Source organism: Telmatherina bonti, assembly GCF_933228915.1.
Source record: "Telmatherina bonti genome assembly, chromosome: 19".
NCBI lineage: Eukaryota > Metazoa > Chordata > Actinopteri > Atheriniformes > Telmatherinidae > Telmatherina > Telmatherina bonti.
Genome location: NC_136617.1, coordinates 30,833,136 through 30,860,057, shown reverse-complemented (window position 1 = coordinate 30,860,057; position 26,922 = coordinate 30,833,136). Strand labels below are relative to the sequence as shown.

The window sequence follows — 26,922 nt, the reverse complement described above, 5'->3', positions numbered from 1 at the left end:
TCGTACAGAAAAGATCTTAAGCAGCCTCATCTTCAAGATGAGAATTACATCATGTTTAATTATTCTCCAATGGGATTAGCAGCAGGTAAGACAGAGATCTCAGTGTTCCTAATGAGTTACACAAAATGAGATTTGGCCGTGATCACAGCAAGCATTTAAGACTGATGGGGCAGCCAAGACGGGATCAGGAGGATAATAACATTTCAGTCATTTTGGTTGGTAACAATTGGATTTAGAGTAATTTGATGCTGATGCAAACAGAAGCTTTTACTAACCTGGATTATTAACAAAAAAAAAAAAAAAAAACACAACAAAACCACCAAGAGATAACTAAGATCTAGCTCTTTGTTTTTAAAAAAAAAAAAAAAAAAAGCCACCTCCAGCTGTCGGTTTGTTCTGGCCTGCGGCGAAGTTGTGCGGTGGAAACAAAACAACGGCAACATGTGTAGGAGCGAGACGGTGACAAATGAAGGCAACAAATTACAGAAAGAATCATCTCTGTCATTTCATTGATAAATACAAGTGTCTATTTGTCAGCACCCGACGGAGCGCTCGTCCCGCTGCGGTGATGTATTCATATGGTACAAAGCAGCTCATTCAGCTACTAATATGCAGCGATGTGGTGAGATTTATCTTGTGGCAGATGTTGGGGGGTCCCCCCCCCCCCTTTAGCAGACACACAGGTGCAGGTGTCGAGGGACGCAGTTTACAACTGTGACAATGATGGGAAACAGCTGGTGCAGGAGTCATTCTCTATGACCTCCACGCATTTGAATTGCAACCTCTGAATAAACCTGTCAGATATGGTTAAGTATGGGCTGCTGGGGAAATTTTCCAACACAGGCCACCCCCTCCCCACACCCCCCTTCTTTTTCCACCTGCTAAATATGCAATGTTGATGCTGGTGTCTCTGGGGAACCTGTCTTGACAGTGCAGCAGGAGACTTTCTTGGCAAATGCACAAACGCTTTGAGTCTAAGCCTAATATATTCACCTCTGGCAGCTGTTGATATTACAGGCAGGTTCATGTACGCCACATAACCAGATCATGATCATGTCTGCATTAACACATTCACATCATTTATGCAAACATTTTTCATCTATCAAGCTAAATAATAGGAGATATTTCTACTGTTTTAATGCATACATGTTTATTTTCAGCTCATACTTGTTTTGAAAAGGCCGCTTCACCAAATCACAAAACCTCCCAGTTCCCATACCGAAGGCTATCTACACTGCCTGGCTTGGATTTCTCACAGGAAAATTCACCAAGTAGGTAAAAGCCTGTTGTTGGAAAGTTACTGCATGGCTGGTTATCTTTCAGCAGATAAGAAGTTATTTGACCCCAGCTGATGTCATTTCTTCAACAACCATGTTAAGAGATATGCCGTGGTCTGTTACGGCAGGGTCAAATAATTTAAATCAAGCAGAAAAAACATCTAAGGAGATGCAGAAATAACTAGAATTGGGTTAAGAACTGTACAACGCATTATTAAAAGCTGGAAAGATGATGGGAACCATCCCCTGCTTTTCGGGGGAAAAAAAATCCTAAATGATTGTTACTCATCTATAGCTCTGCTGAAATTAAACTGAAGTAAAAAAAAAAAAAAAAAAAACAACAGTAGAACTCAGGACTATGTTTAACACTGAGCATAAGAACATTTCCGAATCTGCAAAAATAATGGGAGAAGTCAGAAAGGTAAAGTGAAGCGCGACCATGGCTGGAAAAAGCACAGAAAAATGGTAAATAAGTCAAAGTATCTTTACTTGGCTTAAACTATACTAAAGTAAAATTAAAAGTACACATCTAAAAATCTACTCGAGTAAAAGTACGAAATCGAAAAATTCAGTTTGAGTAAAAATTACTGTTATTTTTAAAAGCTGATATTAAAAAAGGACGAGTCATCAATAAAATCCAAAATTGTTTTAAATAAACTTTAAGTTAATCTGTTAAAAACCCTGAAAAACCCGCAGATTTTCCTTTCAGTGGGCGTCGAATGTGACCGGAGTAGATTAGCAGCAGAGATGGACACATTCAGCTTAATGCCTCGTTACACTGATGTTTTTTTCCTGCATGTCTTTTTTTCCCTCAGTAACAAGGATGGGGGTCAAAATTTACCTGAGTAAAAGTAAAATTACCCATTTCAGAAACTACATAAAATATGACAAATTACCTACAAAATATACTCAGCTACGTTAGCGGGAGTAAATGTAATTCCTTACTTTCCATCTGGTTGCGGCAGAAACACAGACTGGTAAGTTATGCTGGAGTATCGTGAGAACTCTACATCTACCATGGTGCACGACTGATCTGACAAATCATTTTTTGTTTTTTGAAAAATCCAGCCAATATAAAAAGCAATTTCCTGTCATGTGCTTCTCACAAACATAGTGGAGCAAAACGGAGGTTTGAACCACCGTAAGGATTATATTGAGACGTGTTATGCGCAGTGCTTTAAGTTGGCCGGTATGCAGCGGTAAGCACTTTTTAATTCTCCCCCTTTGCAGACCGGGACTTTATTTTTCACAGCGTATAGTACATACAGGGACTTACCGGCTTTCTTCAGCAGTCAGAGTACCCTCCTACGACTTCACCACACATTACAGCTTATATTTGTTGATTTTAATCAAAAAAATAAAACAAGAATTTTAAAAAGTCGCCTCGAAAGAAATGTATTGATAAGACCGGTTTAGACGCAGAACGCTTGCTGTAGCCTACAACGTCACGTTGTTCACTCGCTTCTGTGTTTACACTGAGGTGGACCTGCTTTGAATGAAAATAAAGGCGGAGACAAAAAAACGATTGCAGCTGTAATGTTAGCCTGGCTGCAAAAGGGCTCGAGGACACGAACAGGAGCAGAGCTGAGTGATGACAGTAGTACTACTAGCAGTTATTTACTACAGTAGTACTACTAACAGTCATTTACTACAGTAGTACTACTAGCAGTTATTTACTACAGTAGTACCACTAACAGTCATTTACTACAGTAGTACTACTAACAGTCATTTACTACAGTAGTACCACTAACAGTCATTTACTACAGTAGTACTACTAACAGTCATTTACTACAGTAGTACTACTAGCAGTTATTTACTACAGTAGTACTACTAACAGTCATTTACTACAGTAGTACTACTAACAGTCATTTACTACAGTAGTACTACTTAAGAGTCATTTACTACAGTAGTACTACTAACAGTCATTTACTACAGTAGTACTACTAACAGTCATTTACTACAGTAGTACTACTAACAGTCATTTACTACAGTAGTACCACTAACAGTCATTTACTACAGTAGTACTACTAACAGTCATTTACTACAGTAGTACCACTAACAGTCATTTACTACAGTAGTACTACTAACAGTCATTTACTACAGTAGTACTACTAGCAGTTATTTACTACAGTAGTACTACTAACAGTCATTTACTACAGTAGTACTACTAACAGTCATTTACTACAGTAGTACTACTTAAGAGTCATTTACTACAGTAGTACTACTAACAGTCATTTACTACAGTAGTACTACTAACAGTCATTTACTACAGTAGTACTACTAGCAGTTATTTACTACAGTAGTACTACTAGCAGTTATTTACTACAGTAGTACCACTAACAGTCATTTACTACAGTAGTACTACTAACAGTCATTTACTACAGTAGTACTACTAACAGTCATTTACTACAGTAGTACCACTAACAGTCATTTACTACAGTAGTACCACTAACAGTCATTTACTACAGTAGTACTACTAGCAGTTATTTACTACAGTAGTACTACTAACAGTCATTTACTACAGTAGTACTACTAACAGTTATTTACTACAGTAGTACTACTTAACAGTCATTTACTACAGTAGTACCACTAACAGTCATTTACTACAGTAGTACCACTAACAGTCATTTACTACAGTAGTACTACTAGCAGTTATTTACTACAGTAGTACTACTAACAGTCATTTACTACAGTAGTACTACTAACAGTTATTTACTACAGTAGTACTACTTAACAGTCATTTACTACAGTAGTACCACTAACAGTCATTTACTACAGTAGTACTACTTAACAGTCATTTACTACAGTAGTACCACTAACAGTCATTTACTACAGTAGTACTACTAACAGTTATTTACTACAGTAGTACCACTAACAGTCATTTACTACAGTAGTACTACTAGCAGTTATTTACTACAGTAGTACTACTAACAGTCATTTACTACAGTAGTACCACTAACAGTCATTTACTACAGTAGTACTACTTAACAGTCATTTACTACAGTAGTACTACTTAACAGTCATTTACTACAGAACTACTACTTCACAGTCATTTACTACAGTACTACTACTTAACAGTCATTTACTACAGTAGTACTACTTAACAGTCATTTACTACAGTAGTACCACTAACAGTCATTTACTACAGTAGTACCACTAACAGTCATTTACTACAGTAGTACTACTAACAGTTATTTACTACAGTAGTACCACTAACAGTCATTTACTACAGTAGTACTACTAGCAGTTATTTACTACAGTAGTACTACTAACAGTCATTTACTACAGTAGTACCACTAACAGTCATTTACTACAGTAGTACTACTTAACAGTCATTTACTACAGTAGTACTACTTAACAGTCATTTACTACAGAACTACTACTTCACAGTCATTTACTACAGTACTACTACTTAACAGTCATTTACTACAGTAGTACTACTTAACAGTCATTTACGACAGTAGTACTACTAACAGTCATTTACTACAGTAGTACCACTAACAGTCATTTACTACAGTAGTACTACTAACAGTTATTTACTACAGTAGTACTACTAACAGTCATTTACTACAGTAGTACCACTAACAGTCATTTACTACAGTAGTACTACTAGCAGTTATTTACTACAGTAGTACCACTAACAGTCATTTACTACAGTAGTACTACTAACAGTTATTTACTACAGTAGTACTACTAACAGTTATTTACTACAGTAGTACCACTAACAGTCATTTACTACAGTAGTACTACTAGCAGTTATTTACTACAGTAGTACCACTAACAGTCATTTACTACAGTAGTACTACTAGCAGTTATTTACTACAGTAGTACTACTAACAGTCATTTACTACAGTAGTACTACTAGCAGTTATTTACTACAGTAGTACCACTAACAGTCATTTACTACAGTAGTACTACTAACAGTCATTTACTACAGTAGTACCACTAACAGTCATTTACTACAGTAGTACCACTAGCAGTTATTTACTACAGTAGTACTACTAACAGTCATTTACTACAGTAGTACTACTAGCAGTTATTTACTACAGTAGTACCACTAACAGTCATTTACTACAGTAGTACTACTAGCAGTTATTTACTACAGTAGTACTACTAGCAGTTATTTACTACAGTAGTACTACTAACAGTCATTTACTACAGTAGTACCACTAACAGTCATTTACTACAGTAGTACTACTAACAGTTATTTACTACAGTAGTACTACTAACAGTCATTTACTACAGTAGTACTACTAGCAGTTATTTACTACAGTAGTACCACTAACAGTCATTTACTACAGTAGTACCACTAACAGTCATTTACTACAGTAGTACTACTTACAGTCATTTACTACAGTAGTACTACTTAACAGTCATTTACTACAGTAGTACCACTAACAGTCATTTACTACAGTAGTACCACTAACAGTCATTTACTACAGTAGTACTACTAGCAGTTATTTACTACAGTAGTACTACTAACAGTCATTTACTACAGTAGTAGTCATTTACTACAGTAGTACTACTAGCAGTTATTTACTACAGTAGTACCACTAACAGTCATTTACTACAGTAGTACTACTAGCAGTTATTTACTACAGTAGTACCACTAACAGTCATTTACTACAGTAGTACTACTAAATGGTAAATGGACTTGTACTTCTATAGCGCTTTTCTAGTCATACAGACCACTCAAAGCGCTTTACACTACTTGTCACATTCACCCATTCACACACACACTCACTCAACACACTCATACCCCGATTGGCACATCGGGGGGCAGTTTGGGGTTCAGTGTCTTGCCCTAGGACACTTCGGCTTTTCAGGGGAAGCCTGGAATCGATCCCCCAACTTACCAGTTGAAGGACAACTGCTCTTCCTCCTGAGCTACAGCCGCCCCAACTAACAGTTATTTACTACAGTAGTACTACTAACAGTCATTTACTACAGTAGTACCACTAACAGTTATTTACTACAGTAGTACTACTAACAGTCATTTACTACAGTAGTACTACTAACAGTTATTTACTACAGTAGTACTACTAACAGTCATTTACTACAGTAGTACTACTAACAGTTATTTACTACAGTAGTACTACTAACAGTCATTTACTACAGTAGTACTACTAACAGTCATTTACTACAGTAGTACCACTAACAGTTATTTACTACAGTAGTACTACTAACAGTCATGTACTACAGTAGTACTATTAACAGTCATTTACTACAGTAGTACTACTAACAGTCATTTACTACAGTAGTACTACTAACAGTCATTTACTACAGTAGTACCACTAACAGTTATTTACTACAGTAGTACTACTAACAGTCATGTACTACAGTAGTACTATTAACAGTCATTTACTACAGTAGTACTACTAACAGTCATTTACTACAGTAGTACTACTAACAGTCATTTACTACAGTAGTACTACTAACAGTCATTTACTACAGTAGTACTACTAACAGTTGTAAGTCTAAATGTAGAACTTTTTATGTTTTTAACCCTTTCATGCATCGTGACCCTGTCGTGGGCACCTATTTACAAGCTCTTTTCTTACATATTTTATTCATGACTGAGGAGGGTATTTTTTTAGTAAATAATATTTTGTTCCACTTAAAGCACTGGTTATGTGGGACTTGTCATGGGAAAATTCAGCATCAGCCACAAACCAAAACTGGCACTTTTTATTTTTGAAAGAAAATTTCACGATTTACGGCAGAAATGTGGCATGACCTGGTGTAAGCGTAGCATAAATATACAATTTCACAACCTGATGCTTTCTTTTAAAACTAGTTGAAAATAGGTCATCAATTCGCTCATTATGCCAAACTGATTTAAGACTGAACCATAAATAAATCGTCAGCAGACAGTGATGTAGTTTTAGTGTGAATAAGTAAGCAGTTGGTCAAATTTAGCCATGAAACGCACATAAAATCATCCAGCAGATATTTGTGTTTGTTTAAATGGACACACAAACTCACTGGATTACTCTAACGATGGGAAAACTGAAAACGGACAATCCCCAGGCGAGTACTAGACTCTGATTCATCCAGGCTTATTTCTAATTGACTTCCTATTAACAGAACTTAAGAGGCTGATAACTGTTAACAACTGCAGCCAAAGAGCATTGAGGAGTTTTATGCATCTTGTTTTACTGTTACAGCCATGTTTAGCAGCCAACTGAAATGTCTAAAATGTCTGAAGATGTTTGGAAAACCACCATGCATGGATTTAGTCTGATTCCAAGGGCCCACGACTTCATGGGTCCCAAACTATGCTCAAACTATTCGGCCCGAACGTTTGGATTGGTCAGAGTTTTTACAGATTTACAGTAAACTGAGGGGTCTAACTAGATTTCTTATTGTTCATGATTACAGAATGTATAGACTACTATCGGGAAAAAGGAACCAGTTCACCCAGAGGAAAAAAAAAAATCTTGCAAGATTACCTACCCAGCTTTAATCTTTAAACAAAAGTTGCACATGGAATGTCATGGTATTTGTTATGGTATTTTTTTGTCACAGACAGTGACGTTTCAAAAGTTCTGTCTCTTCGTGTTGTGTGAGATACCCTGCTACCTGTGGAAAAGGCCCAAATTTCTCCATCCTCTGTGTGACATAGTGACTGAATAATGGAGTCTGTTCAGACAGAGGCTTCTTCGTCTGTACTGCAACATGGGCCAGTGCTGGAAGTCCTTCTAATAATGTGTGTTTAAATTTATTGAGGTTTCAGTGAAATGTGATTTTTTTTTTTTTAAATCTGACTATGAAAATGTTTTTGATAATATATTTATGGTGCAAAATTCTTGTGATTTGATATAAAATGATGACATTTTTATAGTTACATAAGTAGAAAAACAGATATTTTACAGTTATAATAACAAATCGGGCGGGATAGATCAATAAATCTTGGATGAAACAAAGGTCAATAAGTAGAGAGCAACATGAAACCTATACATTCATTTAGAAATAACATATAATTTTTATGAATACATTAAAAATTTTTAAATGTGTGTTCAACCAGAGGCTTCTTCAGCTCTTTTTCACAAACAAAACGTGACTAAACTGAACTGAATTAAATTTGTTGCTACATGTTTTGGTTTTTTTTTCTTATCTCTCTTTATAGAAATCCTGAAATGATTGGTGTTTGTTCTGTCAGACCGTCTCCAAGTCTGGTCATGAAATTAACATATTTGTATAGATGTCTTGGTCGTTGATGTACTTACATATTCACCATACGTGTCCTGGACTATAGGAGGAGCTGGTCTGTAGCCGGCAGCTGGAGGAGCTCCTCTGGCTCTCTGGACCCCCCTCCCTCTGGAGGATGGAGCCCGGCTGAGGGGGGCTCCTCGTGGGGCTGCTCCGCGAGGCACCGCTGTATGCAAAGGGGGTACTCCTCCACGACTCCTGATATAAGACACAGAAATCATCCCAGTTCAGATGAATGAGGGAAAATAACTAGAAAAGCTTCTGCAGGGGGGACAGATACGGAGGGATGTGGACCGCTGCATGTTCATGTGACCTCCATGAGCTTTGTATGATTCCCTTACTGTTCATGTACCATTAAAATAAAATATACATTCCACATCTTCATTATGAACTACCATAATGTAACATGTTCGCAGTGAGTTGCTTCATCTATTTTCAGTCTAGTTACTGACTTCCTACATTATTGGCCAGAATAACTCGACTACAGGAACTATGAATATGGACCATGCAGCAGGCAGGTTATAGGTGTGGGTGGAGAGAAAGGAACAGCGCAGGCGGAGGGCATGTTCCTCCAGCCGAGAGAAAGTGAGTCATGTTTATTACTCAAAACACACCATATCTTGTGGCTGAGATGCTTTCCTGTCTATTAAGAATAATGTAGATTTCTTTAAAAGAAAGGCATTTATGTATGTTTAAAAATAAATGTTTGGCATTAATTTGCATTTGTGTGTTTTTCTGCCGAAAAAAAGCCTTGTCCTTGAAATCTCACCGCCTTAAAAAAATGTTATTATTTATTTTTTAAAGATCTTCTGAATGCCCTGAAAGGTAACAACTTCTACCTTTAATATATTTATAAAAGATCTATAGGAAAGCTAGAGGAAAACTGATGTTTACAGTCTTCCAGATGAATACACAGGCAGACTCTAACCCGCGCTTTAATAAAGAGGGCTTCTCTATAAATCCAGGAACATCTGACCTTGAGGTCTTGTAGATTTTTTACACTGGCTGAGTTTTCTTTTAGACGGAGTTAACTGATCTGAGGCAGCAGCAGCAAACCGCCAAGGTTGCCGTGTGGATCATTTGCTTTCTATGTTTTTTTCCATTTCAGCTGCTTTCCATGAGTGTGTGGTGAAGATTTGGGACAGGAAGAGAGAAAAATAATGAATAAAAAATAAAAAGAACTGAAAATGTCTGACTACCGCAGAGGAGGATGTGGTTGAGAAAGAAAACCTGGGTCCTGACAGTTAATTCTCCTTTAAGAGAAAGATTTCCAGCAGCGGCTCAAAGCAGAGAGAAGAAGAAGCGGTAAAGTCCCTGTTCAGAGTAATGATTAAAATCACGCATATGTGAAAATGTGTAGTGAACTTCCTGTGCAGGAGCCGATGGGACCTCTGTCTTCTAACACTCAAATGAGGCGTGCTAAATGCTAATTACATTATAATTTAAAACACAGCCAATTATATTCTAACTCAGAGCAAGACAAACACTCCATCTCTGTGACCTTGTTTATCTCAAAACCGATGAAAAAAAGTATTTCTCTTATATAAACAGATAAAAAGTAAACAGAACAATTCTTTTTTTTTTTTCCATTCCTTTGTCTTTTAAAGCCCTGCGATGCTGCAGACAGCATTTAATTCATCTGACATCCAGGAATATTTTTATTTGTGGGCTTGTGAGGTCTCCGAGGAGCTAGAATTAGTGTTGGTTTACAGGAACTGGACAGTGGCATGAATTTACTGGTAATTATTTGCATATAAAGTCTTTTATACAACAGCATCTTTATCTCCGAATGTTTATAGGAAACAGACTCTATCACTGTAATTATCAGTGTTGATAAACTATTGAAGGTGCTGTTAAGCCTACTGGCTTCTCCACTGGATGTCTTTAGCAAATGTTCCATCTTTGTGCTTGTGGAGAAAATCCCCACCAGCAGCTGGAACAACAGGGACCAGTTCACTGATATACACATGAAGAAAAACCTCAATTCCAAAGAGTTGAAGAGGGTGTGAAATGAGAAATGTACCTTTATTTTATTCATAATAAAACACAGAAAAGATTTTGAATGTGAAATTGTTTCATTTCAGGGGAAAAAAAGGTTTAAATAGGTTTAAATTTGGTGGCAGCAACACATTTCCAAAAAGATGAGTCAAGAGCAATGGTTGAAGAAATCCACTATAATGTGCTTCAAAAACTGAAACTAATAAAAGACTGAATATTCTATCAGTAAGTTATACTTTCAAACTATTCTGAGAATCTAGAAATTTAAGCCAGTACAGAAAATATGAACTCTAACTATAATTATATTAAAATATTAAATGCTCGAAATGTTTCTTTTTTATATTCTATATAAAGGAAAGGCCACTTAAATCTAAATTCAACCTGAAAACACTTAATCTAATTAAGAATGCTGCTTAAGAATCCTATTTATATTGCAGGTCTGCATGTTTGCAGGCGATTTGTGACGATGTATTTAACATTTGTTAGAGTAGAAACTTTATTGATCATGAAACTATTACATTTGTGAAGTTAAAGGTAAAAAAAAAAAAAGTGTTAAACATTAATATATGCATATTTTTGTAATTTGTGTATTTAAGTTTTAGATGTTGAATTTGCATTTAAGAATATATTTGCAAGTAATCAAAGTTATACAAAGAATGGTTCATAAGGTTTGTAAACCATATGACACACATCCAACCACCCAAAGTTACACATCATTTAGTTTATGCAGTTTTATTTCACACACTCAAAAATCATGAAGTCGATTTTTTTGGTTTTGTCCAGATCTTGAAAAAAACAAAATAATGTTCTTTCCAAGGGGATCACAGGCAACAGGAGTCGGTAACTGTGTAGTTTAGTGGGAAGACAGTGTGTTATTGTCAGTAGTTTTGCTGCCTTTTGTGCTGAAAACAGTCATCTTGTGTTTAGGAGACGACGAGACCAGCCAGCTGGAAGCTGTTTATCTGCCAGAGGAAAGCTAGTCGATTTATGAAGTGAAGGTGTCTTACAATCCCACAAGGCTCAGGAAACGAAATGCATGACACTTTGGTGGACTGAAATTCAACCCATTCATTCAATAACAGCTCTTATCTCTGATATTCGAGGTGTTTTAAGTTACTGGGAAAGCACGCCAACACTTTCTGCTGGACTTTAACATAATAAGTCGTCAGGTCACTCGACAAAAGTGAAACTAGTTGTTTGTCTCTTTTTCGCTCTCTTTGTTTTTTAAGGGACAAAGTTTTAGATTTAAATAAAAAGCCACAGATTGTTAGCTGCACAAATCTGCAAAAGTGCTGATCTAATACAGCAATAATTGCTCGCGGCATGATAGCATTGACTGGCTCTTTGTTAAAATGAGTTAATATTTGTCAGTGATGTAAGCAGACACACAAACTGCTCTCGTGTTGAAGTCTGCGTCAGGAAAATCATCAAAAAATGTTTTTTTCCAGATTCACTTTCATCTTATTTGGCAGCTCTTTTCATTAGACTTAAATCTCTTTGCTTCACTAAATGATTTGGCTGTTATTTATTTCAGTCTGGCAAAAAGAAAACAAAAAAACAACCATATTAAAAGATCCATCAATGACAGCTTTAAGTGATAACAGCAGTGCTTTGGTTTTTTTACAGGTAAATGCCAATCATCCACGGTCCGTCTTCTCTGTGTGATTCCTGCTGAGGTCTGCACACCGTCAGCATTGTTACAAAACACCAAAGCTCATTTTTCTGCCTTCAGATGAAGCGATTTGATGCTATTCATTTTTGGAAAAAAAAATGTCGAACAGCTAAACAGGAAGCTTTTGTCTGGTTTGTTGTTCCAAGTTATATCTTAGCTGCTATTTCCTATTGACAGACTCGCATATCAGCGCAGGGAAACGATGAAACACTATGTCTCCTCTCAGCAGAACAAGCATTAGCTGACACTATTGACAGATTCGCATGAGCTTTCCAAAACAGCCCATTTTACTGCTTAGGAATTGTGACAGGATTTATCACCAAGCTTAATTCAAGCTGAGGAAAACAGATTGTTTGGAAGAAACTGATAAAAGAGAAGAAGAAAACTTATCTGCTGGCTGGTGGTAAATTATGCCAAAGTGTAAAAAATATGGCAACATTTCTTACAAACCAAACTCCTGGCTAAAGTATTATAAAGTATTCTCATTACACTGGTCAGTGTGTCAGGAAGATTAGATATCAACATAGCAGCACGTTTTTACTCACTGCAGCTTCCATCTGTTTGTGTAACTAGAAAATAACACCATAAAAATAAAAGTATTTCATTTTAACTGTTTATAAAGCTGGAAAACCTGTTTGCTTACTTCTGTTTTCCTTTTGCAGTAGCAAACCTTCAAAGCGGTGCCTGATTATAAACAGACACATCTGTGTACGCTTGCTTTCGCTCAGCAACTTTTCATCGATTAGTTTTATACAAACATAAACGTACAGCACTGAGCTGGAACGCCTGGATTACAACGAATTTGATGTTTAAATTAGTCAAATGATAGTTCATATTGTTGACTATTTTTTTGCTGATGAGAACAAGATGAACACTAAATAAGAACTAGTTGCACAAACTTTAGTGTAGTATTTCAAGCTTTTTGTCTAAACATAAAAATCAGACAGAAATGTCCTACAGGAGAGAGACGCAGTCAAACCTCACAGAGGCGAGGGACAGAAACCAATCAGATCCAATCTTCATGCGCGGTAAGGAGGAAGGTTAACCTCGTTTCATGCGATGCGTGTCGAGACGTGACGGTTAGCCCTTCCATGGATGCACTAAGAAAAAACGATGCCACAATTTTCTTTTAATACAGTATTTTGTTTTTTAACTTTTTTATTTGAAAAAGAAAAACAGTATTTTAACTCTACAGACATATGCAATGTATACTTTTTATTCATAAGTGATATTTTGAATGTATTTGATTTATTTGAATGTATACAATATAATATTCATAAAATAATATACAATCATAAATGTATTTGTAAATATTTGATAAAAAATAGCCTTTTAATAGGATCCGAGCTAAACGAAGTATAGATCAGGCCCTATTGTTGTTTAAATGTTTATTATTATTATTCTTATTCTTATTATTATTATTATTATTATTTCCTATTTATCACAAAGGCAAACTTGTGTAATTACAATGTATGCATTAATGTTGAATAATATAACTATATTTATTTATTCTTCAGTGAGTGGTAATGTATTAGATTACTCACTAACAACCATTGAAGTGGTTCATTTACAAATATATCATCTTAACTCATGAATATGTACGGTAAAAGCTTGTAAATAGGCGTTCACTATGGTGACCACCATGCATGAAGGGGTAAGGTGCGGGACAGGGTGGCGAACTGTAACATTATTAGTGGAGCGTCAGCTGGATGGCAGGAGATGCCTCATCATCGCTACATCATAGCATGATGCCTTCACAGTGCATCACCTTCCTGAAAGTACAACCAAAACACAACTCATAAACATCGGAGAAGAATGGCGGATATCCAACAGTTTGTGATCTTTCTACCAGGCGTGTGGTTGTTTATTACAAAATAAAGAAGAAGCCATTCCTGCTTTGGTTTTCTGCCTGGTTGCATGAGAAGTGAGATTTTTTCAACCAATTGAGGATTGCAGTCAAGCACCTCACTTTTGGATCAAATCAGTTAAATTTATTGAAATCTACTGTAACTTTTTAAAGTGGTGCTATTGTGGTATTTGGAGTTTTCTGAGCTTTCTACAGTGTTACAGTGTTGAATCCTCATCAGACATGCGAACGGCACTGTTTTTTATCACCTAAACACATGTTTGAGTTTGAGTTTGAGTTCCAGCACGCTCTCCGAGCGGTTTCCATGGCAACAAAAAACGCGTCGTTTTAGAGAGTTTTTTCCACTTGGAAATCCTTGTGACGTCCCGGGGGATAAGGTTCGGTGATTGGTTACCTTCTACTGGTTAACAAGGGCATGTACAAATACATCAGGCGGGTGGAAAACGTGGGATAAAGTTATTTCCAACGATGGCTGGTGAGTTTACCAAAGAGAGACATCCTGCTGCATTCGTTGCTGTGGGTTGCTGTTTTCCACTTCGTTTTCAGGCTCTGATTCAGGTTCCAACATGTAGGGCTGTATGCTATGTGTTGACATTGTATTTTGTTTTTTTATTGAGTTCATATGAGCCTAATCCTTCTGTTTATGAGACGTTACAATGACGGTGAAAGCAGGTGCGGTGCGCGCTCCCGATGTAGTGCAGTGGCGGGAGGCGGGGCTTAATGCGGAAGAGTCTCAATCCACTCGTTTTGCCCGCAGGCTGATCTGACAGCCTACGGAGAGGGTCGGTCTGAAGTAAATAAAGCCATTTGTGACAATAACTCCATCAATCCCAGCCCTTCTGGTCTCAGAAATAAAAATAAATTAGCCTGAAATGCACATAATAGTTCCACTTTAAATCTTTAATGGATTTTCTGTATTTGAATAAAAAATGACATGACTCAGACGATTAAATTATGACTAAAAGTAAATGACATATTACTCAATAGACTGACCAAAAACAACTGAAAAACAAAGACACCAAATTGCATAAAAACATGTATTTTTTTCCTTTAGAATGGCTTTTCTATCAAACTGCTGCTTTATAAATGAACTGAATTGAAATTGGAAAAAGAAAACGGTCTTCTAAAAAAACGAGCTTCTGTGTTAGGAAAGGGTTAAAATGTGTCTCTTTTAACTCCAGTGTCTCCTAATCTATAAACAACACATTAGAGCTGCCAGCTTAACAGATAACTAAATAAAGCAACGGCTAAATGTGCTGTAACTGTAAATGACACCATTAACTCCGATAATGCAACAGGACACCGTACACACCCACTTATAGACAAAAAGCCTTCCCACTCACTTCTTAACTGTAAGTAATACTCATTTCCAAGCTGAATCGAAGTATGTTTCATCCACATGCACACACACACATTGATGCACATACTGAAGCAGTTTACCTGGGAGGGCCTGGAACAGGTGTCCCTCTGCCACGGGCGGCCGACTTGCCCCTGACTGACGGCACTTTGGCATCCTCAGAGCCGCCATTCAGGTATGTGAGCTCCTGCAGCTGGGCCTGTCTGATCTCATCATTGTAATCCTGCACACACAGAGGTATGGTGTTGACATACACACACATGCACACACACACACACACACCCAGACAGCAGTAGACTTGCTTTCAATTACACTGTATTAAATTACGTCCTTTATCTCCAGGGCTACAGCCCGGGGAATATCTAATTAATGTACTTTACTGTAGTGCCGTGACCGCTGTTTCTAAAGCCGCAAAACATTCCAGATCTCCCACCGATAAATCCTCAGGACCCCGTTTGCCTCCATCTTCTCACATCTGCCTTTTTGTTTTTTGGTTTTGTGCCAAATTAAAACACATAATTACTATGGAAATTGTTCTCTAATGATAAAAATGACTGACTGATATGATGTCATGTGTCAACTTTATTAATAAATATGTTTTTTTTTTGTTTAAAACAGTGGGAAGTGGTAACATTGAAGGGGTTGTTAGAGGGGTCTGCTCATAATTAATAATGAGATGTAAATCATTAAAGCCTTGAGCATTGGTTGGATCATCTATAATGAACAGAGGAGGAGTAAATAAGCTCTGTGCAGCACGATGCTGCTGGGAAGGGCTCGCTCTATGCAGAGAGACTCATTTCTACTTTCTTTCATTCCTCTTAAACCCACAATTTACCACACACACACACACGCAGAGGCTCACACAGATGCACACACACTCCACAGGCTCTGACAGAATTACAGTTCAAGTTACAGACAGAAAGAGCTAAAGAGCGAGTCGTCTCCTCTGCTATTCGCTTTGTTGCAGACAGGCTGAAAATGAGTTGGCTGAGGCCAAAGAGCGGTTAAAAGGAGATTCAGTAAAAGAAAAAGGAAAAGTAAGAGGCACTGCGTCTGTGTGTTTGGGTGGGTGTGTGTGTGTGTGTGTGTGTGTGTGTGTGTGTGGACAGAGTCAGGGGAACGTACTGGTATGAGAAACTTCTTGATCTCCTCCAAAGCGTGACCCATCCGGGCGTAGGCCTCGGCCGGCGGGGCAAACACCTCTATAAGCACGTGCAAGTCTTCATTCAGGTGGTGGTATTTGGCCTCACCGCTCTGCCGTAGCTCCTCCTCCTGAAGGTTTAGAAAAAAATGAATAAATAGCTGAACACAACCCTGCAAAGGGAAGATCTTTTGTCTCTGCATTGAGCAGAGGTTAGCTGCCACATCGAGGAATAGTCATTGTTTTATATTTCAGCCTAGCTTTACTGCTGGGCATTTTTCCCATAACTGCTGATATAATGAGGTTTGATCCTTCGATGCAGCAGAGATACAAAACAAAATACAGATGAGTGTTGTTGTAAACTTCTGCAAACAGGCAACCCGTAACATCCTTGCAATTGTACCTGTCATGAAAGATCTTGCTCCATCCTGACATGAAGCAACACCCCGTTGCTGCAGCACATCCATGACAAGAACCTGGTGTTCTGCTGCTTCCCAAAGAACAATACATTCTGATTGGATCGAGATCTGGTGACTGTGAATGTTTCAAGTTTGGAAGCGTTGTGCGCTCAAAGATTCTGGATACCTTGGTTGGACCCAGCGTTGTTTCTGAGCTACTGTCCCTCCTGCCTCTAACCAGTCTGTCCAGTATTCTGACATCAATAAGACATTTTGGTCTCTTTCAGACCATTCTCTGTAAACTTTAGAGCTCGTTTGGAGTTAAAATTGTTAACAACAAAAGCCTGACATTTCTGGATGGATTTTGATTAGATAAAAATAAAACAAAAAAAAACAGAAATGGTATGAGGAACGAGTGATTTTTGGAGCGATGCAGGTTACTGCCAGGAAACAGGAATTTTTTTGAAGTATTCTTTTTCATTATAGCTTCCAACTAAAATATAATTCCCACAATAATTGGCAAAAATTTACAATGGTTTGGCAGAGCTTTGTGCTTTCTGAGCACTAATGTTTGTGTGTTGTTGTTGATTAGTTCCACTCAAACTCCTGAAAGCAAAGTATTCCCCACCTCCATCCGCAGAAGCCTGATGCATTGAGGCTGCCGCAGAGGAAAATACCACGTAAACATCAGAAGCCCTGCTCACACTCACCCTGCTCACACTCACCAGAAGCAGGCCAGTATAATGTTACTGATGATGAGAAATAGGACAGCAAAAGCCCCGAATGTCCCCCACCACTTCATACAAAGGAAACAACAGGTTTGCCGTCCCAGATTTTCTTTTTTTTTAACAAAAAATAAAAAGAAAGAGGAAAAAAAAAAAAAAGGAAAAAGTCTTCTCTTGGGCAATTCCAGTTGCGGCAACTTCCTCTTCCCCTTTTCCCTCTCCAGCACCATGTGCACCAGTGTCTCTGATGTCACCTAATTATAAATAACCTTCTTTTAAGAGTGCCTGCGGTATGTTAATGATATGTTAATTTCTCCAATAAATCTGTACTTTACGAGCAGAGGGTTTCTCTGCGCATCGCACCAGTGCTGCTGGAGCTGTTGGTGTTGAGTGGGGAGTACGAGCAGGGCGTTGGAAAGAGACAACTGCTTGTTGATCTGTCTCTTCTTCCCTTTCATGTGTTCTCGGGTAGATTTGCATGTAAAAAAAAAATATTGAAAACCATCATTATAAAGTTCTTTCAACTAAACCTCAGACTGAAAAAGGGAATGTGGTGTAATGTTAGGAGAACTGTTATTTAACTGTTAGTCCGTGCTGCGAGTGTGAACACCATTCTCACATGATACTGAGGCAGTTGTCATACATGATGTGACCTCTCACGGAAACACACAAGATCCAGCATAGTTTTCTAGCAGTTAAGCAGCCCTGGGCAAGAGATTACAGCTGTCTGTTTTTTCATATCTGTTGGCAGCATCTTCCTTCTGTTTACTTTCTCTCTGTAAATCTGCTTATGAAAAGCTGTTCACCCTGGAAACAGGGCAACGCAGCACTCCAGATGTAAGAGCCTCTGCAGCCACAGCTTTGAAGTAAGGCAAAATGTCAAGCTCCGCAAATTCCACTGAAATTGCCATTGAAGTGACATATTTAGAGACAGACAGTGGGAAGTTGTATTATTCTGTTTGTATGGCGGAAGATGCATCTACTTTTGAAAGACTACACCTCTATCGGCCCCATTCATCAGAAATTCTGACAGCACAAGTGGATTTTAGACACAAAAACTAAATCTTGAAATGCAGCCTCATCAGCCTGATCAGTGAAGCTAATAAAAAAAAAAAAAGTTTCTGTTTGCTAGGGAGCATAAAGATAATACTCTGGAGCAAAGAAAGGAGGTCATGTGCTTTTATGAGTCCAGCTTTACCCTGTTCAAGAGTGATGCCTAGTGCCTAGTGTACAAGAATCTCGGGTCTATAATCGGTGATTTGGTTAGGTCTACGATCTGTAGTGTTGTGTTCAAAGACTGAGGTCAGTTAGCTGCATAATTATGCTGGATGGGCAGGTTATTCCATCAGTGGATTTTTCAGGGCGGTATAGAAATATCCCAAGATGATCATCAGGTACAGATTGTGAAAGACTGGTTTAGGGACCTGGAGACATAATTTTCACACATGGATTGGCCATGAACCCCGTTGAGATGGGATATACTGGAGCTTGTGTGCAGTAGTCTGACTCTTCTGTCATCAATACAAGATCTTGGAGACAGAATAAAGCAACACTGGATGGAAATAAATGTTAAGGCACTACTGAAGCTTCTTAAAAGGATGCCGAAGCAAATGTGCTTTAATTAAAGCTGAAGGTGGTTCTACACAATATTACTGTGTGACTTTATTTTTGGATGACCAGTGCATTAACTGAGATTGTGATGCCTTGTGGGGCAAATCCATTCTTCTGTTTCCATGTTAGAGGTCAACCTGTTTGTATGTTTTGCCTAGACATGTCTTATTAATGCAATACACATTTGTCATGGCTGACACTCAAAAATCTGTTTTCAATAGAAAACTATTGGTTCTTAAATGAATCTTTGCAACCTTGCAAACAATTTTTAAATAACACAATCTTATCATCAGGTCAGATACTGGACTTCCTGACTTTACAATGCTTTAAGAGATTTATGATGCAAAGCTTAAACAGATATTAATGTGTGGATGGATGGATAGATGGATGGATGGGAGGATGAATAGATGGGAGGATGGAAATATGGATGGATGGATGGATGGACCAATTCATTTCTACTCATTTCTACCTATCGAAAGATAGGTAGAAATGAAAACATGGCTGTGCATGTCATATTCCATACTTCCACATGCTGCTCGCTTACTTTAGCATATCTGCTGTCATCGACACGCTGCTGCCTGAAGAAAGATCATCTGAATGTGGAAAGTTCAAACAAAGTAAGTGACATTAAAATGAAAACAGAAATGTGGCAATGGGTAGATGGCTTTAATGAAAGGACTGTCTAACCAACGTTCATTCGTTCAGTCTTTCAGGCCAAGGTTCATTCCTGAACATGAACACCAAGTTAAGGAAAATGATCATATCCATCATGGCACAGATTCAAAGAAAACTGAAGTCCATGGTTGGTAAGGACATTTGATTATTTGTTAATAAAAAAAAAAATCCAAAAAGGGTCTGAGCTTTCGCCATGGCAGCACAAAAGCTGTGGAACCATTATACACACCTCATGCTTCTGTTTTTAAACCCTTTCTTAAAAGCCACTTTTTTTTCTTTTCTTTTTTTTACTTGTAACGCTGATGGAGGTGATGCTGTTATGTTCTAAGCATGTTATTGTTCTTTAGTCATTTTATATTTTCTTAACTAAGGATTAAGCATGTCTTTGTTTTTTACATTTCTTTTAGATTGGGTGGAAAATAAGTGTTATTTGGCCTACTATAAAAAAAAAAAAAAAAACTATTAAACCCATTAAGTTTCATTTGTAATTTAGCTTATTTTCTCTTAAACATGTAACCAGTGAACATTTTAATAACTGTGTGTGCCAGCTAATAAAAAAGGTTCTGCAGTATATTTAACCTTATTTTAACTAAGCATCTTTAGGTTTTGGGTGGAAAAATGACATACAGTTTATTTGCCACCCAAGGCGTTGGACTGTTTCTGCGCATGTGGAGGGTTTTCTCTTCAGGGGCAGCTTGTAAATTAAGCCTGACACAGAACTTACTAAAAGTGAAACAAAGAAATGTGATTGTTTTATCTTTAATGAAAATTAAAGCGGGAGAACAGGTCCCAAGGAGGAAAATGGATGAGTTAATCATGTTGCTAATGAGGGTTGGGTTGGGGTGGGGTGTTGGAGGGCTGGAGGTGCAGAGCACAGATGCCATTATATCATCCTGCTCTGACAGCAGCATGGACTACTGAGGTGCCATAACCATGCGAGGAGACTCCGACAGCTCAGAGCCTTTCAACCTCTGTGAACTCGCATTCTTGTCAGCAGAAGATCAAGGTCCCCCAGTAGTAAATATTTGGGCAATTATATCAGCTCTTGCAGTGCCTTATGCTTTGCGGTGGCATGTTCAGAACGATGCATTGTTTCACTCCAAGTAGAAACACACTATTATATTTCCATTTCATGTCTTGCACATGGTGAAATCTGTAAATGAGGCAGGTCCATCCCAGAAGTACAGAACACCATTAAATTTATCCCTGTAGAAATAAATGTGGCTAAAAGCAACCGCGCCTCTCTTGCAGATCCATACACAAAGCAGGGTTGTATTTACTTGTCTTGAAAAAGCCTTTGGTTCCCTCTTTACACTGCATTGGCCCAGTTCCATAGCTACAACTGTGTGCAGACAGCTACAAGGACACATGCTGCGCAGCTGAAAACTGAGAGTCAGCAACAAGCTGAACATAAAGCATTACTTTTGGGTGTTTCCTTCAAGCCTCCTACGAGAAGAGAAAGCAGCCCCGTGCAGGTCGTCCCTGACAGGAAAGCTGCCAGTCATAAATCCCAAACTGACTATGTGCAGACAAGTGAGGGCTGCAGAGGTCAGCGCATCTCCATGACTGATCTTTTCTGCAGGTACTCGAGAGAAGTCGACTATCAAAGCCCATTGATCATGGTAATCAAAATGAATGTGCTGTATGATAGCAAGAATCATCGGCTCTGACAGATCATCCCTGAAAAACAGAGGGAGAGCGGAGAGAGACGAGCCAAGTGAAGTCGATTTATTCCCAGTTAAACAGTCTGGTGTACGATCAATTCTGCAGCCAAAGATCAGCTCTTAGGCCCATTTATAGCCCCTATATATGTGCTTACATGATCATGGATGACAGAGGCCATTTAAGTGGACTGTTCTACTATATGCAACCATGTAAAGACCATGACCCTCTCCGTTACGTTTTACATAGTATAATGAATCAAATCATCTGGTTTTCCCAGGTTTTAAAATGAGGCAAATATAACCGATGATGAGCAGTAACGTGGCATATTACAACACATCATTATTTAACTGAAGTGAGCTAAACTGCGAGTCACACAAACTGAAGAGAACACCTCATGAATGGAGAGCTTGGAAAAACACCTTTAAGAGCAACTTGACATCTTTTTTTTCTGGTGTCATGATTGCGATAGGACTTCAGTTCGTGTCATTTATGCGCAGCTTTCTTATGCTCAAGCAAGCGAGGGTCTGAACTTTGGGTCATTGCTACGCCTCAGTTCTTTGCTTTGCCAGTCATTCAGTCGTAGATGTGCTGCGGTGTTTGGGATCGCTGGGCCACATTCCCCCAACTATTCCTACTAACAAATACATTCATTTTTTCACAATTAAACCAATATGTGAACATATTTCATATTTGTATGCTATACTTTGGAATCGCTTTAGGCCCATCTGTGCTTGATGCAAACGTAGATACACAGACGGATAGTTTCCTCCAACGCTTGTGTCCGTTACTTGTATGATAGGGTCAGTTTTCAGTTACGTGCATAATTGAAATGAAATTCAGTTTCATAGCTGACCTGCAATCAGTGAAAGGAACAAACCAGAGAAGAAGAAAAAGGAAGAAGCCAACCTAAAGACTGCCAAATAAAAAGTACGACCACAATCATTGAGAAGAAGAGGAAAAAGCTTTGATGTTTTATTCTTCTACTTTTTCCTGTTTATCAGATGGTTGTAAACGACTTTTTAGCGAGGCTTTACGGCTACCAGCAAGTGTTAAAACATGGAAGTGAACTCTGAAGTCAGCTCTGCCCACTATGAACCATGGCAACGTAAAAGATGCGTGGAACTATGAGGACTGAGACGTATAGCAACGGACGTCCTTGTTTATGTGCGGAGGGGAGCATCACACTGGTGAGGAGTTTTAAACCTGCATCTGGTTAGCAGATCCTGTGGAAACAAAAAGAGCAGACTTTGTACTTTTAAACACAGCTTCTGTATTTTGGTTCAGTTTTTTCTCAACAAACAGAAGACTAAGCATCACAAATCACGTGTTGTGGAGACTGAAGCACTTTTTGCTTTCTGGCAAGGAGGAGATTTTAACACAAAACCTGACAAGTCAAAGTGTTTCTTTATTTTTTACTGCATATTCTCCACAAAATCCTTCAGTTCAGACATTACTAAGTTTATTTTCATGTAGAGTTTTGAACTATATGAAAACAAAAAGCATCGATCTGGATGATGCTGTACGTCATTGCATGTTTACTCTGCTTTTGATTCGACTGTGTGCACGTCGCTCGCTGTGACCGGCTTTGAAGGACGTCAGATGTGTTTGGTGATCCCCAAGATTGTTCTCATTTCCATAAACTTTTGAAATGTATTTTTCAAGCCGTATCTGTTTTGGCACTACTTTAAATGTAGCCGATGCAATCCCAAGAGCTGTCAATCAAACTGGCCTGAGCAGAGATGAACAGATAAAAAGACAGAAATGTTCACATCCTTTTTCCTTCTAGTGATCCAGAAGAGAAGATGAAACGGGGACCGCTTCAAAATTAAACTCTTCTATTTTAATTCCCATTTAATGAATGTTAATTAGAATCTGATATTAAAGGATAAGAAAATGAATATCACAGCTTAGAAGATGAATAATCAATTCATGTGAAATTATTCTGATTCATTCTTCCAGTTTGTTTTCAGGGATTGTAAACATTTTGTTTGCACTTTATAATGCTAAATAAAAGGACTATAAAAATGAAAAACTTCTGATCTTCTGGAGTTTTCAAGCGGCATTACACAGACCTTTTGGATGTTTGAGCTTTAGTAATGACGACACCATCTAGAGAATAATGTGTCGGAAACATAGACTGTATACAGAGATGGACAGAGTCTCCCTGACGTCACCCATAGGTTTCTGAAGAGCTGAACTGAAGCTCGGTGGGCGGTTCCTACCATCACCATCTTGGCAGCGTCATGCGTGTCGTCTCGCCCGGAAAATACAAATATGGGCAAAGAGGTGAAGCTGAGAGGGGGGCTGTGAGCGTCATGGCAGATGATTTACATCAAGCGAACTCCGAACTTTCTGTAGCTAAGAGCTAACCGAGCTAACCCCGAGATAACGGGAGCTAACCAGCTAACGGAGGTAAGCGGGCTAAAGCTAAGTCATGTTGTTAACCGGCTAAAAACCGTGGTTGTTCTACTTTCTTCTGACTTTAAGCGTGAGATTGGTACGTGTCAATCAAAAGGACACGCCCCTAAATTTACCAAACTTCAAGATTAAATTATTTTTAAAAGGGCAAGTTAGAAAAAAATTCACTCCCCCCACAGTTGTCATGAAGGTAAACCTGACCTATTAAACCGAAAATGGATTTTTGAACCAGTAAACATGTTCATTTCTGCCGTGAAGTTGGTCTTTTTAACATGGGAGTCTATGGAGATTTGCTTTGTTTTGGAGCCCCTAGTGGATGAAGGAGGAACTGCAGTTTTATGCACTTCCGCATAGGCTTCACTTTTAACCGCTGGAGGTTGCCGCTTGGTCGGAAAGTTTAGACATTTTCTTGAAGGGAAAAGACTTCCATAAGAGAGCTGCGATAACATAAAATCATCCCGTATTCAAACCCTGTTAAAGGCACAGCAAGTTAAGATGATGCGCAGGTAAAAGAGAAGAAAAAGGGAAATCAGACTGCAGGGTTACCTTCTCTTTGTCTCGCATGGATCCTTTTCCCAGGATGGACATCTTTGTGAGGGTGTCCTCTTGTAGTCTCTTTAAGGAGTTCCCCCGCGGCCCGAGGAGTTTGCCCACAAAGTTAAACTGCAACAGAAGGTGAGACGGCATCGTTCAGACAGAAGCTGATGCTGATGAAAACTTAGCGGAGAGGTTGCATATCTGAGGAGACTCATTCACAGTTTTCAGCTCTTTGTTATTGCTGACTGTATTTGTCAAGATAAAGATGCTATTTGTTTGATTTATAGACTTTTTTTTTAGTTACAAAGCCTGATTTAAGTGTTCTGGAAATTCTCTTTAAGTTGGTGGTCGTAAGACGCATGGAAGTGGATGCACTGAAACAAAGCAAACAATACTGAAAATATTATTATTATTGTAGCATTAAGAACCAGGATGTTTTTCTAATTCTTCTATCTCCTATTCTAAACGTTAGTAGAATATTAACTTTGCATCCTATCTCTTCTCTAAGGCTCTCTCAAGCCAGTAAAAGTTTTTCCGATATTGACTATCTAATGTCGTTTTCTGTCACTTTCTTTTTTTCCTCACGGTCTCCGTTTCCTTTTGCATTCCTTCAGCAATGTTGCACATTATCGATATGGCTTGATATCCGGTTGCTGGTGTGTGTTGCGGTGCTGTTAACCAAATAACTACTATAATAGTTATCATTACCCCCGCCAAGGAGGTTATGTTTTTACTGTCGTTTATCTGTTTGTGTTTAAAATGACTCAAACAGTTATAGACAGATTTTCATGAAATCTTAAAGAGTTGTTGGAAATGTGAAAAGGAAGAACTGCTTGAATTTTGGTGGTGATCCGGATCACCGTTTGGATCCAGGAAATTCTTTAGAACTGTGGCTCTTGGTGGCGGTTTGCGAGTGCTTTTTTAGTTATTTATATAATAGTATTATAGTAGGTTAAATATATTTCACCTACAGGTTATGCAACAGGGTCCCAGCTTTTTTTGTTCATTTGTTAGTTTGTTTTGTTTTGTTTTTTTTATTGTACTTCCACCAATATTCCTCTGAAACAAGGAAGCTGAGGGGTCCCTGACATGAAGAAACCAGAGCAAAAAAAAAGGGGAAAAACACGTCTGGGAACAACTTATAAGACAGCAAGAAGACTATTTCCAGAGATTTAGGACAGTAAAACACTCTGAAATTGAAACAGAGCGAGGTGCTGGCTATTTTTTTCAGTTTTATTTGAAGCCCCTATAGTGTACGTGCACAGCACTCCAATCTGAGATATATTTCCCCGAAGGAAAAAAGAAGTTCTATTGTCTTATGTGAACTTGGGCATTGGCAACAAGCTTCTACTATCAGCTGGATTATAGAACCCATATTTTATCACATCGATGCGTTCAATTAGATTCAATTCAATTCAATTCAATTCAACTATATTTATATAGCGTCAAATCACGGCAACACCATCTCAAGACGCTTTACAGACAGAGAAGAAAACAATCATTCAATATGGTGCAAAACTCTTGAGCCATCACATATTTCTTCATATCAGCTTCGACGGAGTCATGCGTTCAGTTTTGTTTTGTTTGTTTTTTTTATCAAAGTGCTATTCATATCAAATCAAAATGTTTTTATACAGCACTTTTCATACCAAGGAGCAGTGCAAAGTGCTGTACATAATAACAACAGTGATTAAATATCAAGTTAAGATAATAATCCAAAACAAGCCTGCAAGCATATAAACTAACCAAAGTCATTCATGACGTCTCACAAACTCATACTGGTAAAGTAGACAAAAGCCCCCCCGATTAGGGGTGTAACGTATTGACGTGAGCTACTAGAACCTTTGGTAACGTCAGGCACTTCCATAGTGTGACTAAGCATTAGTGTTTTAGTGTTTTCTTCTCGCAGTTCTGTTTGAGCGGCACTCCACTGTTTATGCAGTCCTTTTATTTGCAGTAATTTCCTTTGTTTGCTTCACGTTTCTGTACTTGTAGCATTCCTCTGTACTCACAGCTTTTCCCACAAGCATTACTGTTCGTACATGCAGCCAAGTTTCGTTTATGAAGCACATGTCAGCCATGTGCAGATACTTTTAAAACACTTGTTTTAAGGCATGAGATGATTGTTCTGTTGAGGTGATGTTATCTACACTGTGCAACAGTCTTCCTCACCTCTCTGCACAGAAACTGTTGGTTAGATTAAAAAGCACTGAAATAGTTTTTAAAAAAGAGTCCTTTAGTCAAAGATGGGCTTTATTTCAGGTTTTTTTTTTTATTTATTTATTTATTTATTTTTTTAAATTTTTTGCTTATGTTTGTATAAAGTCTTTAAATATTCTTTTATGTAGATTTATTTGTAGTGTAAAACA

At 38.1% G+C, this 26,922-nt stretch overlaps 1 protein-coding gene across 1 annotated transcript in view; it reads right to left on the bottom strand.

Moving 5' to 3' along the window:
- Positions 1-26,922, bottom strand: part of khdrbs3 (KH domain containing, RNA binding, signal transduction associated 3) — a gene marked incomplete at both ends in the record, with an annotated part of 159,985 nt that overhangs the window by 53,628 nt on the left and 79,435 nt on the right. The window contains 4 exons of the mRNA XM_079258960.1: positions 8,507-8,687; positions 15,467-15,606; positions 16,509-16,655; positions 24,563-24,679. Coding sequence (XP_079115086.1) covers positions 8,507-8,687; positions 15,467-15,606; positions 16,509-16,655; positions 24,563-24,679 — 585 coding nt within the window. The remainder of the gene's footprint in view (positions 1-8,506; positions 8,688-15,466; positions 15,607-16,508; positions 16,656-24,562; positions 24,680-26,922) is intronic.